Source organism: Chanos chanos, chromosome 5 (genome assembly GCF_902362185.1).
Source record: "Chanos chanos chromosome 5, fChaCha1.1, whole genome shotgun sequence".
Taxonomy (NCBI): Eukaryota; Metazoa; Chordata; class Actinopteri; order Gonorynchiformes; family Chanidae; genus Chanos; species Chanos chanos.
The window spans coordinates 46,267,332-46,282,809 of record NC_044499.1 but is presented as its reverse complement, the minus strand read 5'-3'; the positions used below and the strand labels follow the sequence as shown (position 1 = coordinate 46,282,809).

General features: G+C 40.9%; 3 protein-coding genes and 1 non-coding gene across 4 annotated transcripts; 2 read left to right on the top strand and 2 right to left on the bottom strand.

The window, feature by feature from the left end:
• Positions 1 to 1,305: 1,305 nt before the first annotated feature.
• Positions 1,306 to 2,428, bottom strand: cby1 (chibby 1, beta catenin antagonist). The gene is made up of 4 exons (XM_030775869.1): positions 2,351 to 2,428; positions 2,163 to 2,268; positions 1,884 to 1,996; positions 1,306 to 1,386 (listed from the first exon to the last, which is right to left on the bottom strand). The coding sequence occupies exons 1-4, from the start codon at positions 2,426 to 2,428 to the stop codon at positions 1,306 to 1,308; spliced, it is 378 nt and encodes a 125-aa protein (XP_030631729.1).
• A 989-nt stretch (positions 2,429 to 3,417) lies between these two features.
• trnar-ccu (transfer RNA arginine (anticodon CCU)) lies at positions 3,418 to 3,490 on the top strand. Its single transcript has one exon. It is a non-coding gene; the product is annotated as a tRNA-Arg (tRNA).
• A 292-nt stretch (positions 3,491 to 3,782) lies between these two features.
• On the top strand, positions 3,783 to 7,434 carry plbd1b (phospholipase B domain containing 1b). Its single transcript, XM_030775103.1, has 11 exons — positions 3,783 to 3,852; positions 4,339 to 4,579; positions 4,713 to 4,796; positions 4,993 to 5,134; positions 5,263 to 5,403; positions 5,564 to 5,708; positions 5,849 to 6,049; positions 6,372 to 6,512; positions 6,777 to 6,962; positions 7,040 to 7,146; positions 7,258 to 7,434. The coding sequence occupies exons 1-11, from the start codon at positions 3,783 to 3,785 to the stop codon at positions 7,432 to 7,434; spliced, it is 1,635 nt and encodes a 544-aa protein (XP_030630963.1).
• Positions 7,435 to 8,477: 1,043 nt separating this feature from the next.
• pms2 (PMS1 homolog 2, mismatch repair system component) lies at positions 8,478 to 14,160 on the bottom strand. The gene is made up of 15 exons (XM_030775379.1): positions 14,147 to 14,160; positions 13,769 to 13,908; positions 13,216 to 13,302; positions 13,002 to 13,104; positions 12,259 to 12,442; positions 11,998 to 12,165; positions 11,548 to 11,645; positions 11,112 to 11,211; positions 10,933 to 11,017; positions 10,617 to 10,769; positions 9,636 to 10,524; positions 9,345 to 9,512; positions 9,134 to 9,234; positions 8,857 to 9,026; positions 8,478 to 8,633 (listed from the first exon to the last, which is right to left on the bottom strand). Exons 1-15 carry the CDS (start codon positions 14,158 to 14,160, stop codon positions 8,490 to 8,492), a joined length of 2,604 nt encoding a protein of 867 aa, XP_030631239.1. The 3' UTR covers positions 8,478 to 8,489.
• Positions 14,161 to 15,478: the final 1,318 nt, after the last annotated feature.

Sequence of the window (15,478 nt, the reverse complement as noted above, 5' to 3'; positions counted from 1 at the left end):
TGTCAAATTTGTAATTATTACAAAAGACCCTGTTTTTGATATAAGAAACTATGAACAGCCTGCTGTTTTTTTTTTTTGTTGTTGTTGTTTATTCAACTCTCAGGAAACCATGTGATGGAACAGTAATGCTGCTTCGGTACCATCTTGCTTTGAAATTGAAAATTTTCAATTTTATGCAATTTGAATTCAGCAAAGGAAAAGGTTTTATTGTTGTTGTTTTGTTTTGTTTTTTTTTTTGGCTTGAGCATGTGTTCTCTGAAAGAAAAAAAAATCCTTGTTTGTAACAAAGCGTTTATTCTGTGAATGAATAGACTGACCCCAATTAGACGTAAATCTTAATATATTTCACAAATCTGAAAGAAATCACGTACAACTGTTTTCTGTGTTGCAGCAAACATGTTTACACCAGATTGTGCTTTGAGGAAATGGAGATTCAGGATCTCGCTTGTGATTCCCGTCAACCGAGTAATTAAGAACAGGAGCGTGTGACAAATACACAGGACCACTTTTCAGGAGGCACCCTCTTACGCAATCAGACTGTAGTACGTGTCTTGCACTACGTGCTAAGAGCCTCATGATTCTGAAAATGCGTTTTCAAGCCTACACAACTCATGTAATCTCCTCACTCTGCTGCTTACGTGTGATTATTCAGAATGTATTTATCCCTGTGCAAAAGTATACGGCATTGTGTATCTCAAGGATTATTGACAAGTAAAAGGACTTCCTGAGGCCTCTACAATATGTAACTTGTTGTGAAAACAGGAAGGTAAAGACCATTTAAGTGTGATTTCTTAAAGTGGTCTGACCGAATGTTTTGTTTATTTGTTATCATTTTTACACCCCCCCCCCCCCCAAAAAGATGAACTTTTGAAAACCTAGATTTTGACTCTAAATGCAAGTTCTGGCCACGACTAAATCTATAGGCAAGTAAAACAAATTTACAGGAGGCAGAGTGGCATTAGAATGTGCATAAAAAAAAACCAAACAGATTTTTAAAAATGAGTGACCATTTATTAGTACAACACTGGAATGTGACATCACTTACAGAGCTGATTTGATACAACAGACAAAAAAAGTCCTAAAATTACAAGTCATTACAAAACATTCAGGTTCGCTGCATAAATATGAGACAGACCGTTCTCAGACTTAAAAGAAAACCTTAAAATAGAAGAAAAAGAAAAGAAAAAAAACCAGAAATAAGTATAGATCTGTCCTTAATTTTTAGACAACAATCGAACAATTCAGCATATCTCTAAGCAGGGTTTCCCTTCGACAAGGAGATTTCTGTTCTATTCATTCCTTCTGTCACTTCTTTCTTCTTGTGTGATTCTTCAAATCATCAAGCTCCTTCTGTATTAGATGAGACTCAGCTGTGGTCTCTGATAGCTGAGACAGAAAAAGTAAACCTGAGCACAACATGACATTGCAGGTATTCCAAGTGCGTGGTTTAGTGACAAACCTGGCTAAATTAACTCAGAGTAAGTAGTAAACCTCCTAATAGAAGAGCCCTATGGTTTCATTCTCCTAGCAAAACATAGCCATAGGGCTCTTCTATTATGAGGTTTACTACATACTCTGGGTTAACTTAGTCAGATTAGTCACTAAACCTTGTACTTGGAACACCCACATTGTCACCTCCACATAAGATTGCCTTCGTAGATTACAGCTGAACATCTTTACAAATTAAACGCAATTAATTTCTATTTCACGATAACAACTATTTGCACATTTCACCATGACAATCCTTCATAACTGCACAGATGTATCCATGAGGGGAAAAAAAAATTCTCTGTGTAATTCACCTGAAAATGATTAATATTAATTCATGATGTATGCTGTTCATTCTGAGATGAGCTGAACTCTGTGATGTGCATTACACTCACCATATCCAGAAGAAGATCAATTTTAAGTTTTAGTAAGTTGTTCTCTTCCTCTAACTGTAGATTCCTCTTCTTCAGTCGTTGCAATTCCTTCCCCGACACACTGCCACCTGATTCTATTCGCAACACATAGATTTTTGCAAGCACATCACTGCATCAAAAAACACAGTCTATTGTTTCAGTGCAACTGGGTAACTGAATTGATCCCCATCTTACACTCGCTGGGATATAAAATGTACATAATTTGTTTGGTTTTTTCCCCCCACTTAAGTGATTATTTACCTGCAATCCATTGTCCTTCTTCAAATTTCAAACTCTGTCCTCCAATATTCATTACAGGGGCCCCATACTCCAAACCCAACTCAACCTCCCTGGTGGATCGATCCAGCTGGATGAAAACAGTTCACATGTTAATGTATATTCTGACAAAATTTTAAGTCTGACGTTGAAGCAACAGCTTTCAGACTTACAGTATGTAGATTGGAGAGAGACGCAGACTTGCGAGGAGGTGTCTTCTTGGGACTGAATGTGTTGCCAAAAAGAGGCATCTCGTTTCGTCTACATTAAAACACATCGAAAATATCTTATTACGTGGAACAAGTTTATTAGTAAAAATTACAGCTGCGTGGGGAACGAATAGTACAGCAAAATAATAACACTTTCAGGGTGAGGTTTCTTACGTTAAACTATGTTAAACATACCGCTAGCTAGCAGGATGTAGATTAAGCCTTAGGAACTAATTTAGCGTATATTCCCTTTAAACCACGAAACTCAAGTTGAACTCAGATGAGGCAGTATAAAATACATAATAAAAAGTGATGAACTTCGGAAACCCGCAATTCTAATAAGCCTTCCAACAAAGCTAACAACTGACCAAACATCATAGCTACCACTCACAGCTGTTAACTAACTAGCTCAACCTACGCTTAAGATTTCTAGAACCAAAATGACAAATACTAGCATTATTGCCAATTCAGTGTCACGACAACTTAAACTAAATGAATAAATTTAATTCTTACAGTTAAATTGTTTGCTGCATGTAAGTAACCTCCACAAACACACTTATGGTTTTCTATGATGCTTCCGGTGGTGTGTGCTTAGCAACGGCTTGTACCATTTTATCTAGGGTTAATTTTCAAGTCTTATGATGCTTTACAGAATGGCCTATGAGGTGCCTTCTTTATATACTTTGACAGTTTAATCCATTTTTATTTTTTTATCTAAACAATTAAAAAATCCAATGTATTAATATTCCTGTGAATTTTAATATGTTAAAAATTAAAAATATTTTACATTGACACCCCACTCATCTAAAGGAAATGGAATTGTCAGTTTGGAAGAACATGCTTCCATGGTTATTTAATGATTGATGGGTAGCTGATTTAATTGCCCGAGGTACAGTTAAACAAAAAGAGGTTGGTAGTTAAATTGCAAAAGAACATGTCTATCTACACTGATAAAAATTCTGTTCAATTGAAGTACTGGATTTGATATGTCTCTTTAATAATGAAGTACTCGTGCCGTCTCCTGCCGCTTAGCCCCAGTGGCCTAATGGATAAGGCACTGGCCTCCTAAGCCAGGGATTGTGGGTTCGAGTCCCATCTGGGGTGATACGTTTTTGCAACGAAGACTTGGTGTATGTCCATTTTTGGAATAGTGTCTCTGTGAAGTTCAGTGCGACTGCTAATCGTCAGTTAACGACGCATAGCTGGACAATTAATCGTCCTAGCAACAAGAGGCATAATCCTTACATCGTGGATTTCTACTCAGCCTAAAGACGCGGCTGAATATCAGGCAACCGCCGATGAAAATGCGAACATAAATTGCTCACTCAAGAACCAAGTGATACCTCTTCTGCGCTGTACCGTGTATCACTATGTAACATAATCTCAGTTAGTATAAATGGGTTTCATGGGTGGCGAAATATCGATTGTCATGTCCGTTCTGGCCGCGGCTGACGTGACTGTTAACCGTAAGTAAACCCTAACATGTCACTGATGAGGACAAGGATGTTAGTGTTATCAATATTATTATCATTGTTCGTCACTGACTCTTAATACCAACTGTATTTGAGGTGGAACAGTATTTCGAACATGTAACCGCCATATCTGGGACGTGCAGGACAGAGCCTTCTGCAGCGCAGCAGAAGAGAACTTATTAAAGTTCCAGACTTCACTATGCTTTGGGTGTACATTTTAGAGCTATTGTCAGAAATATCTGTCATGAAACATAACATATTTAGAACTGATTAAGACAAAAACAATAAAAGGAACGTTTAATGTGAGCTCATAAGGTTGCTACCATGTTTAGACCTCGTCCCTTTTTTAAAAAAAATGTTTGATTAGGCTATAGGACTGAGATGTACACTCATTTTGCATGCTGAAAACGTTCAGAAATTTTTATTTATGCAGTGATCTGAAGGATGTTTGCTAAGTTCATAATTCCATAAAGTGATTAGTAATATCCAGTGTATCAGATATCCAGAGAGCCACGCTTTATTGGGATGCTGCACAGAAGACAGTGATTCTGAAAGAAGGCGTGATTGACGAACATGGGGATTGTTACGGTTACTATAACGACAGCCTCTCTACCACGGGCTGGGGTGTGCTGGAAATACGAGCTGGGTATGGAGTGTCCCAGCGGAGTGACGAAATCAGCTACTTTCTGGCCGGATACCTTGAAGGTTATCTCACAGCCCCGTGAGTTTCCACTGTTTTATTAAAGCAATTGTTGAACATTCAAGAAATGGTCTTACATGTAAATTAAACTTTTTTCTTTTTTCTTATTTACTTATTTGTTTGATTTACTTGTGTCACTTTTTTTCATTAATAGGCAGATGATCAGCCACCACTCAAACATATATCCTCAGCTGATAAGGGCTCACAACATTACAAATGCTCTGACAGATTTCATAAGGTAAGTAAACACATTGCACTGACATTATGTATTCTTATTCATTCACTCTTCAGGCTGGTGATGCCGGAAAATGTTGTTATCTGAACACTTGCAAATCATAAATCAATTAAGGCAAAGTTTCACTTTGTAGAGGCCTTGTCCTCGCTTAAGCAGGGGGGTCATCTTTTAGACATAGACATTTTGTTCTACATTTCAGTGAGCAGGACTCTTGGACAAGGGAACAAGTGGCGCTGAACCAGAGGACTGATCCTCTATGGCAGCATGCTGGACTCATTGTGGCTCAAATGGATGGATTATATGCTGGAGCCGCCCATTGGGCTAAGAGCAAAAAGAGAGAGGTGATGTTCTATGCATAGCCATGTCTTTTTCTGACTTGACATGTCAGAGCTTATTGAACATGGATTTAATCACATGTACTCAAAGCTTTGCCTTGCCTTGCCTCTTTGTTCCTCCTTCGTCCTGTTAGCCTCTGTCAGTGTTTGCGGTTCAGTTCCTTAACGCAGTTGGAGACCTGTTGGATCTGATTCCCACCCTTACGCATCATCGGAACTCTACTTCCAAATCATTTCAGATGCCAGGCATGGGTCACTGCTCTGCTCTCATCAAGGTTAGGGCTGAATTCGGAAGCAAACCTTGTACCCCTTCCACAGAAAGGCCCGGAAACGGTCTCCCTTTGTCATATTAGCTTTGTTGCGATGTTTGTCAACTATATTAGCAGTATACCATATAACAGCATTCTGTTTCTCTGTGATTTTCTGGCGTCTCAGATGTTACCGGGCTACGAGAATATGTTTTTTGCCCACTCCAGTTGGTACACCTATGCTGCCACCATGCGAATCTACAAACACTGGGACTTCAGAGTGACCAACAGTCATACTGCCTCGGGCAAGATGTCCTTCAGCAGCTACCCTGGTATTGGAAGGCTGCTCTCAGTTCAACAAATTCAAAAGTCCCTCTACATGTAAAATCACTGGGAATAGGTAGTCTGTATGTTCGTTAAAGGGGCATCTGCCCCCCACCCCGATCAACCCCATTTGCTTACTTCTTTGCAGGTCTCCTGACTTCTTTAGATGACTTTTACCTGCTGAGTAGTGGACTTCTAATGACCCAGACCTCTAACAATGTTTTCAACTCATCCCTGTTCTCCCTGGTGACGCCAAACGTCCTTTTTGCCTGGCAGAGGGTGCGTCTGGCAAACGCTTTAGCCTACACAGGGAAACAGTGGGCCCAGATTTTCTCTAAGCATAACTCAGGTGAGACGCAAACCTATGTGGTAGAATGATATGACACATTTTTTATTGCACAGGTATCGGTTCCCTTTATGTTCTCTGCCACCGCCTTCATTTTACAAATGTTTAATTACAACAAATCAGTATGGCTTTTTAGCCATACAATAGCATTTCTGTAGTCGACAGCTTCCAAATACAAGTGCATAGATTAAAAGCTTTTTTTCATTCCGTTTGAGATGTTTTTCTTTGAAAACATAGTGGCATGTTCTTCGTTTTTAAAAACAACTTTTATTTATTTTTAAATAAAATTGTTTCCCTCTTCCTCCTTTTTTTTTTTTTTTTTTAGGAACCTACAATAACCAGTACATGATCTTAGACCTGAGCAGAGTGTCCTTGAGTAAGAAGATTGAGGATGGAGCTCTTACTGTAGTAGAGCAGATTCCAGGGCTGGTAGTATACTCTGACCAATCACAAGCACTCCGTCATGGTAAGGGAATCATTTAAGAGAAACATCGACTCACTCGCATGCAACGTGCAAGGGGAGAATAATATAGAGTATATGAAACATAGATTTTGAATACTGAATAGCGCCAAAGGCTGAAATTCATTTTCTTTCCGAGAGACGTGCTAGTTGCAGGAATGCTTCGGTAGCAAATAAGCAGATACCTTAAACAAACGTCCTCTGTGATAGCTTTTACATAGTCATCAGACAAAAGTTTGGGAAATGCTCTTTCTCCTGTCTTGTCAATAGGCTATTGGGCATCCTATAACATTCCCTTCCACTCAGACATTTACAAACTGAGTGGCTATGACGTGATGATGGAGAAGCACGGGGAAGCTTTCTCCTATGACCTCTGCCCACGTGCTAAGATCTTCCGCAGGGACCAAGCCAAAGTCGTTGACCTCACCTCCCTGAAGAAGATCATGAGATACAACAGTGAGTCCTGCAGGCAGTTGGTTTTGATTCATTGATAAGTTTTTGCTCCTCAGTCAGTGATATTATTTTTCGCCCAGACTACAGGAAAGACCCTTATGCCAAAGGACACCCGTGTAAGACCATCTGCTGCCGGAATGACTTACGGCCCAAACATCCCCGCCCAGGAGGCTGTTACGACACCAAGGTACAGAAATAAGTGACCAAATATTTAATCAACAGGGGAGTTTAGAGGACCAAGTCAACCCCAGTGCTTTTTTGGGGGGGTGGGTGACAGTATCCATTTTGTTCCTTTCAGGTGACAGACTACTACATGGCTCAAGAATTTCTGGCCGAAGCTGTGAACGGGCCGACGACCCAGGGCGGTCTCCCTCCGTTCTCCTGGAGTCGTTTTAACCAGACTGCACACCAGGGTTTACCTCAGAGTTACAACTTTACCTTTATCAGGATGCAGCCCTCTCTCTATGGGCCCTAAAACAGATGGAGGGGTGATGGGAAGTAAATGGACTTAACTTGAGGTCTAAGTTCAGAAGTCTGAAATGACTCTCAGGAATACATGATTTTAGATGCAAATAGCAAAACATGAAATATCAGGAGAGAGATCATCGCAATAAAATAAGATAGCACAAGTTTCTGATGTTGTTGTTCATGTTGGGAATTCACTAAAATAATAGACAGTCATAGTACTGTTTTGCATTATCAGGATGTAAGTTATATAAATTGTTTCACTGTGTTATATTAATGTGTTGTTTTTCATTCATTTTACTCAGGAGGGACTGCATTTTCACTGTGAAGGTTTTACAGAGGCTTTCAACAAAGCACACTGAAAAGTTCTGATATGTCTCAGGTACCTCGGCCCCCTGTGTTGACTTCAGAATAAGATGTTTTTCTATCAGCAGCAGTTTGCACTTTCAAGGCTGTCTTCTTTAAATAAATGTGTTTGATGTGCAGTATTTGCTAGTTGTTGTATTGTTCCCATACACCAGTGTTTGTACAGTTTCATCTCTTGGATACAAAGCTTTTTGTTTTTCAAACCCAAGATAAAACGCTTACAATCTATGTATTTGTCATTCCTCTTTGCTCTCCAAACTTTTTGACTTAGCCTATATTCAACTTTTAATCGAAATTGTGCCTCTTCATCAGGTTAAAAAAAAGTAAAAGTTCTAACATCTGTTGGGTTACTTTTTATTGGTATAAATGAACAATTATTTGAGTTTAATACAAAAATATAAAAAGCAAAATCCAATATTAACATTTCTACACAAGCTTGCGAAAACAAAACAGACTTAAAACTGGCTTTCAGAGAGCTCTGACGCAATCAAACAAGATTAAACAAGAGGAATTTTCCCTCGAAAAGGTTGATAGTCACCACATGGTTCTGTTCTGCGTCCTCGTTAAGCTATACCAGTATGTCATTATGGCAGTAACCAAAGTGAAATAGCTTGGTTGGGAATCATGGTTTGTAAGAGATCCAGTGGCTATCAGATGCCTCACAGGCCAGTGCTGAGTCTGCTGTAGTGTTGGGAGACATCAGTCCTGAGAGATGACGTCCAGATTGGCCAGGTGTCTCATGGTGGGTCTACCGTGAGGGCAGTTCCACGGATGCTCGATTTCCCCCATGTGAACCACCAGCTTCTTCATTTCGCTGGTGTTCAGGGCAGTGCCTATCATCACCTGGATTAGACGGGGACAAGAGTCAGACCAAACCGCATCCACATCCACAGTAATCACATATACTGTGCAATTATTTGTCTGTGTTTTGGCTGTAAATCAATGAAAAGAAAACTCAATCTGTCGAAATCGAGATAGTAAAAAGGGACCAAGGCTCTGCTCTCTCAGTACTCATGACACTTTACCGTACAGTTTTATCGTGAAACCCTCCATCGTTGACACTTACAGATTTTCGGCAAGCTCGAGAGGCGAACATCTGCCTGACACGGGAAGGCCGACACATCACCCCTGGACTGTCGCTCAGCATGAAAACGAGTTCCTCGATATCACCGGGCCCAAAGGTCCAGTTCTTACTGGTGGGTACAGACACCAGTTTGACCCTCTCCATGACTGGAGCTGAAACAAACAGCACCATGACTGATCCATATACATCAACAAACAACAGCATATACGCGCCAACGTCGTGTTAAGACAACCACTGACGCGTGAAAGTGTTAACTAACCGTCCTCGTCGATGAGGAAGTCGAAGCCATTTTTGCGGAAGATTTCGATGTTTTCGAGGAGGATAGTCTCGCTTATGGCCGTGAGACTGAGATTCTGGGGTCTAAAACACGAAAAAGGACAACTATATCTATCTATCTATATAAATCTATATAAAATCCTTCAGACAAATAGATCAGATGTATGGGAAAATGTAGAAAGTGTCTCGCTCACGCTATAAGCCTCTGTCCTTGTAGAGCGGTATGCTGCTGAAGCATCTCAAAGTTGTACTTCTCATCGGTGGCGTGCTGGTCGATTATGAAGAGGTCTGAATTCAGTTTGGTGATGATGAAACCCAGGTTAAACTGCCCAATAATCTCCATTTCCTTAAACATGTCTTTGCTGTGAAAAAAAAACAAAAAAAAAAAACAAGAAAAAAAATAATAATTCATTGAAAATAAACCACAATATCCAAATATCTTTAGAACCGTCTAAGCTGTTCAGACCTGTTGCGTCCCATATTACCTAATCTCCTTCTTCAGCTCGTCCTCCGCGCTCTGGTTCTCCCCCGGGAGAATCTTTGCCCTGAAGCGTCTGTACATCAGCTCTCGGTCGCCCTTTCCCTCCTGCTGAGTTTTGAGTTTCTGCATCCGTCTAGCTAGGTCGTCCATCGAAAAATCAAAAGTCACGATTTTCTTCGTCATGTGAACGGGAGCGTCAAACACACTAAAGGAAGGGCCGGTTCCTTTGGGAACCAGTGCGCTGGTCTGTGCAGGGGGAGATTCATCTAGCCTGGCTCTCTTTGGCTCTGGACTGGAGATTCTCTCATAAGAGGAGTTCTGTGGCTCTTCCATCTCCTGTTCTGAAGACTCACATGCTTTGAAATCATCTACAAGCTCACGTGTACTTGTGATCTCCTTTTTAACAGCAGACTCCTCTACTGCAAGATCAGGAGAGTTCAATTCAGCGCCACTTCCACACAAAAACTCTGGAGTATTTGTGGTGGAGGTTGGTTCAGAGAAAGCAGAATCAACATCGTTGTCTGAAGTGCTTTCAATCTTGACGTCATCGGAACCAGAAACCTTCACTGGAGAACCCTTGAATGGCTCTACTGGAGTAGATTTCAGTGGGGATTTTGGAGAATGTCTCATTACTTTACTCTTCTCAGAGAAGCTGAAAAAGGATTGCAGGTTCTTTTGTGTCGATCCGCTGCAACCAGCTTTACTGTCCGAAGTCCTTGATGCAAGTCCAGAAGACGTCTTAAGCGAGAACGCTGCTTTTAACCCAGCTAAATTAAGAGACGATTTCGGGGTAGAAACTGGAGACTCGGAATCAACCTCTGGGGTCGCTTCTGAACATGAAGCTGTCCCACGATGGTCTGAAATGGAGGCAGGATCACTGGGTCGGTACACATCTGAAAGACGGTGACCGAATGGTAAAAAACGAGATTATGAAAACAGAAGTATCTAAGAGGAAGAAAAGTCATGAAGGGCATGGTGCACTTACTGACTGTTGGTAGGGGTGTGTGATTGAGGCTGATCTTATTGACACCGGATTCGTACATGGCGATTAGTGAGCTCTTCAGAATAGCCAATAAGAGCTTCTCCTCCTGCAGGAAGACCTGACGCTTATCGGGCGTCACGTTCACGTCCACGCATTCTAAATTTACGACGAAAATTCGAACCCAGAGTTGTGGAGAATGAGCCAGAGTTTACCAGATCAGATGGTGAAACTGATCGCTAAAATAAATAAACTGATCAAACTTTTCATGATTTAAAAAAAAAAAAAGAAAAAAAAAGTACATATATTTTTATGTCCGTACCTGAGGCAACAGTTATGTTCAAAGCAACAAATGGATACTGATGCCTGTTGTACATGTGATATACTTCATTAACAAGTTTCGAAACCTGCAAACAAACAAAAAAACAAAATGGTCTTATACCAGAGGGACACTCTCTTAAGACATACTACAGCTTATTAATGATATGGGAGCGTTTGTACCTTCGACGGATCGCAGGGTCTTTTATTTATGAAATAGAACTGCCTGTCAGTTGCACTTCTGCCGACACCGTGATCCCCCCGTGACACAAAACCAGTGATTCTGAAATCCAAACAACACATGGGAACCACAGAATGAACTATACCCTGTTAGAGAATTTAAATCACATGTACATACAGAAAAATAAGCATTCATGATGAAACAAGTGTACTTCCGAAAAAATTAACACACTTTCAAGTCTTCATTCAGCTAGAGAAATCATGCTTTGTTGGTTAAAATTATGTCTTGCACTCCTAGAATTTCCTCTAAATGGTCCCACACATTAGCAAGCCAGCCGAGAGCAGTTAAAGTGGCTTAACTGATGTCAGTTCCAGACATTACTGTCTGTTTTTATTTCACAACATACTAAAACATGTGTAGTAATGAGAGCGTAGTTACATGAACAGATCCTTCGGTAACTCAACATCAGTAAGACCAAAATCCTCCTTAATGGATTCTGTAGGCGATAACTGTTGAAATGGGATCAAACTCTGGAGCTGTGGACAGACATGCCAAGGCAAATCATTATCACCAGGTAAAAAGCACACCTGCTGAGATCAGAAGACCAAAGCTCTAGTCGTAGAGCGAATAACCTTTACCACTGACCTAATTTCCTATTGGCTATAGATCAATGTTACCCCGGGCTTGAAAAGTCCAACCTATTGGAGTTCCTACAGTCCTGTGGTCCTTAACACATGTGGTGCATCATCAAACTCACTCTTAGATCTTATGATGTAGATCATAACGCAAGTGAGTTTGTATAATGGGAATCAATCTCTAACATTCACACTCAATCTCTCCAACATGTGAGAGAAACGGGCCCTTGTTGTGTATGCGAGTGCATCTCACCTGTTTGGGTCCAAACACCGCTCCAATGTTCTCTCTCATGGTGTTGGCCCCGTTGGTGCACAGCACTGTGCTGCGTTTGCCTTGTCCGATCTGGTTGCTGCATATAATGCGAACTCCAGTAGAGATGATGCAGTAAGACTGCAGCACATGGATCATCCTGGCATATTCCTGTACGAGAACCACAGAACCCAGGTTCTAAATCGTCTCAGTCACAGTCACAGCCATCGCGCGCCTGTAATCCGTCCCGGACGGTCCACGTACCTTTTTAATGTTCCGCTGGAACTCTTTGTGTCGAACAGGTAAGGTGGAGAAGAGCTGCTGGAGCGTGACCGTGGTGCCCTGCTGTCGTGGGTGGGGCGCGCGCAGGGTCATGTGACCATTGTGATCGAACACCAGCCGCGTGCCCACCTGCGCGGTCTCGTGGCACGTCACCACACTAAGGTCGCTGATGACGAGAGAACAAATTACAAAATGTGAGTACTGAGGGGATGTGGAAGCATGATGGGAAATGCTACAGCAGTAACATCCCAAACCCAATTACTCTGCCCCATCATTCATCACACTCACCCCTACTTACATACACTCATCACGCTCACCCCAACTTACATACACTCATCACACTCACCCCAACTTACATACACTCATCACACTCACCCCAACTCACATACATGGCCCTGAGACATACATGCTGCTTCAGAAAAACAGCCTGGTCTTCCCCATGGACCATCAGTGATATGTTCTGACTAGCTGTTGGTTTTTCATACTGCACATGTGGTATGTGTTTATATGTGTGTAAAGTATTACATGTGTTATACCTAATCACTGAAAGCTTGCACAATTAAAAGCACAAAATTGAAAGAGTGAATGATGTTGATGTTGTTATCAGAGAGACCAAAGCTTAGTTCATATCTTTGTAATGTAAAAGGTCTATATGTCAAAATTACAGTTTGAATTCTACAGCATTGGAGCCTGAACAGCCAATGAGGATGGACGATAAGAAATACCTGAGGGCACACAGCGAGCTGAGGGCTTCACCACGGAAACCAAACGTCTCCACGTGGATTAAATCTGAGAAATCCCTCAGTTTAGATGTGTGGTGCTTTAAGGCTGTTGGTGTCAGGGGGGAAAAAATCTAAATGAAAATTCTGGACATTAAATCGATCTGTGGATATTTTTACATAGATGTGATGGATTACATGATTAAACACTGCTACTCACTCAGTCCCTCAAAGTTTGATTCCTCGACTCCCTTTCCGTTGTCAGAAACTTCGACCTGCTCCGTCCCATAGTCTTTCAGTTTGACATCTTCAGGAAAAAAAGTGAACGGAAAAAAAGTTAATGTTATACAAACTTGATATTTACTGCAGCACTTAAATAATACGCCTTTGAGGAGTGTAAAATCGCTATTGATGGGTTGATGGTGGGTTTTGGGGAATTTGTGGTCTTCCACGTGGGCGCCACCGTCATGAGAGACACATTCTGCTAAAACAAGTGATGTGCTTGGATATGATGTACAGTAACAGTCTTCCCTTCGTGAGGTCATTACAAGTCGTCATGGAGCAAGGCTGTCAGTGTCGTGTGTGATCACGTGTTTATCAGAGGTGACTGAGCCGAGGCCCTCATCAAACATCAACCTCTTTAGTCTCGAGGCTTTACTGGTAATGATCCAATGTCATAATGCACTCCTATCTAAATGACTTGTTTTATAGTCTCCGTTATGTCACTGTTTGTCCAATACACTCTAAACCTTAGGTCCAGTTCGAGCACTCACCAACACTGGTGGCACCTGCATCAATACTATTCTCCACGAGTTCTTTCACCGCTGTGGCAAGAGTCAGAACAACCTGACCCGAGCAGATCTGATGAACAGACTGTTTGTCTATCGCTTTGATCGGTCTAGCAGGCGCTGCGCTGTAAAACACATCAAAGACACGCTATTATTAACCGAGGCACATGACTGGTCGACATAAAAAAAAAAACCTGTTGTTTTGTTGTTGTGGTTTTTGTCACAACCTACAACTAGCTGACGTTAGCGTTTGCTGAATTATTTCCGTAACGGCGTAACATGTTTTCTTAGGGACCACTATGCGGAGTAATCTTTAGAGAGAGAAGTTAGCCAGCTGTTGTGCTAAAGTGTGGTCAAACTCACCATTCCTCAGTCATTATACATGAGATAAATTAAACGCTCTTAAATATTCAGTAATTGAATGTTACAATATAGTAACGCTGAATCACTACATTACGTAAGAAAAGTAAAAATAACTATGTAATTATTCCAGCATCCCATGAGAGTAGCCATTTCTTCATCAAGTCCTTAAAATGCAAAATCTTCAGTCAAGTCCCGCGCTATCCTGTCACTTTTCTTTATGAACCTCGAATCTCCGCAGACTTTGCGCAGTCATAGAATGAAAAAGTACAGAGTGCGCTCACTATCGGATAATGCAATATCCTGGGAACCAACTTACTGCTGCTTGTCAGCTTCTTCCTGTTGTTTATCTGGAATCCCTCTTACACACAAACTGCCTCACAGTATAACACAAGGCCATGAAGTAAAAATATACATGTAGTACATTTTGAGGTTTGAGACGGTGCATGTTTTATCACAGTTGTATGAAAAGATTTAGAAAAAATAATTAGGTATATTAATTTTTGTAGTTGCTGAAACTTCCAATTACCAGAAGCAGAATCCAGTGAGGTGAAGGGTCAACTGTAGAGCTGTGTTGTGTTGTTAACATAGATCTGAGGGAGGAAATGAAGTTCCTGTTTTCATGGCTAAGGAGGACACAGTGACATGGGCACCGTTTGGCACTATTAAATTATTTGGGATGGTCCAGTAAAGGTGTATTTTGGAATAGCACCAGCTGTCAGATAATTCATGATTTTAAGTATTTGTTAGCAGGGCTGAGGGTCATCTGCTGGTTGTGATTAACTCTATGAAAGGGGGCTGGGCAGTTGCTATCCTGTTTGACAACATTTCATCATCCTACTTAATTTGCAACTTTCAATAAAATGTTCATTTCTGAAACGCTCCCCCCTTCCCAGATAATATTAGGCTCTATATTTAAATTGCTGCTGTTGTTGTTTTGTTTCTATTTTGTTTCTTTGTCCCAGAGCACGTGAACCTCACGATCAATACTTAGGGAGTATGTACAAGTTCCATTGAAATGTTAAGGGAAACAAAGTTACATATTTCCATATTTGAAGAGGAAGATAGTTACACATTAGCTAATTTAAGATTTTTCATGAGTCAAACATACAAAAAATCCATAAATTACAGTAAATATATGGTTGCACTGAAAAAGAAGAAATTGCTTAACTTTATAGCGCCCCCACAGTAACATCCTGTTTTGAGACTCTCCCTTGCCCCCTCGGATGAAACATGGCAGACCACAGTGGGCTACGCTTTGGTGGAAGTTAACTGGCAGGTTTAGTTTTAATAGTTTTATAGCAAAATGTAGTCAGATTGGTAGCCTAGAATATT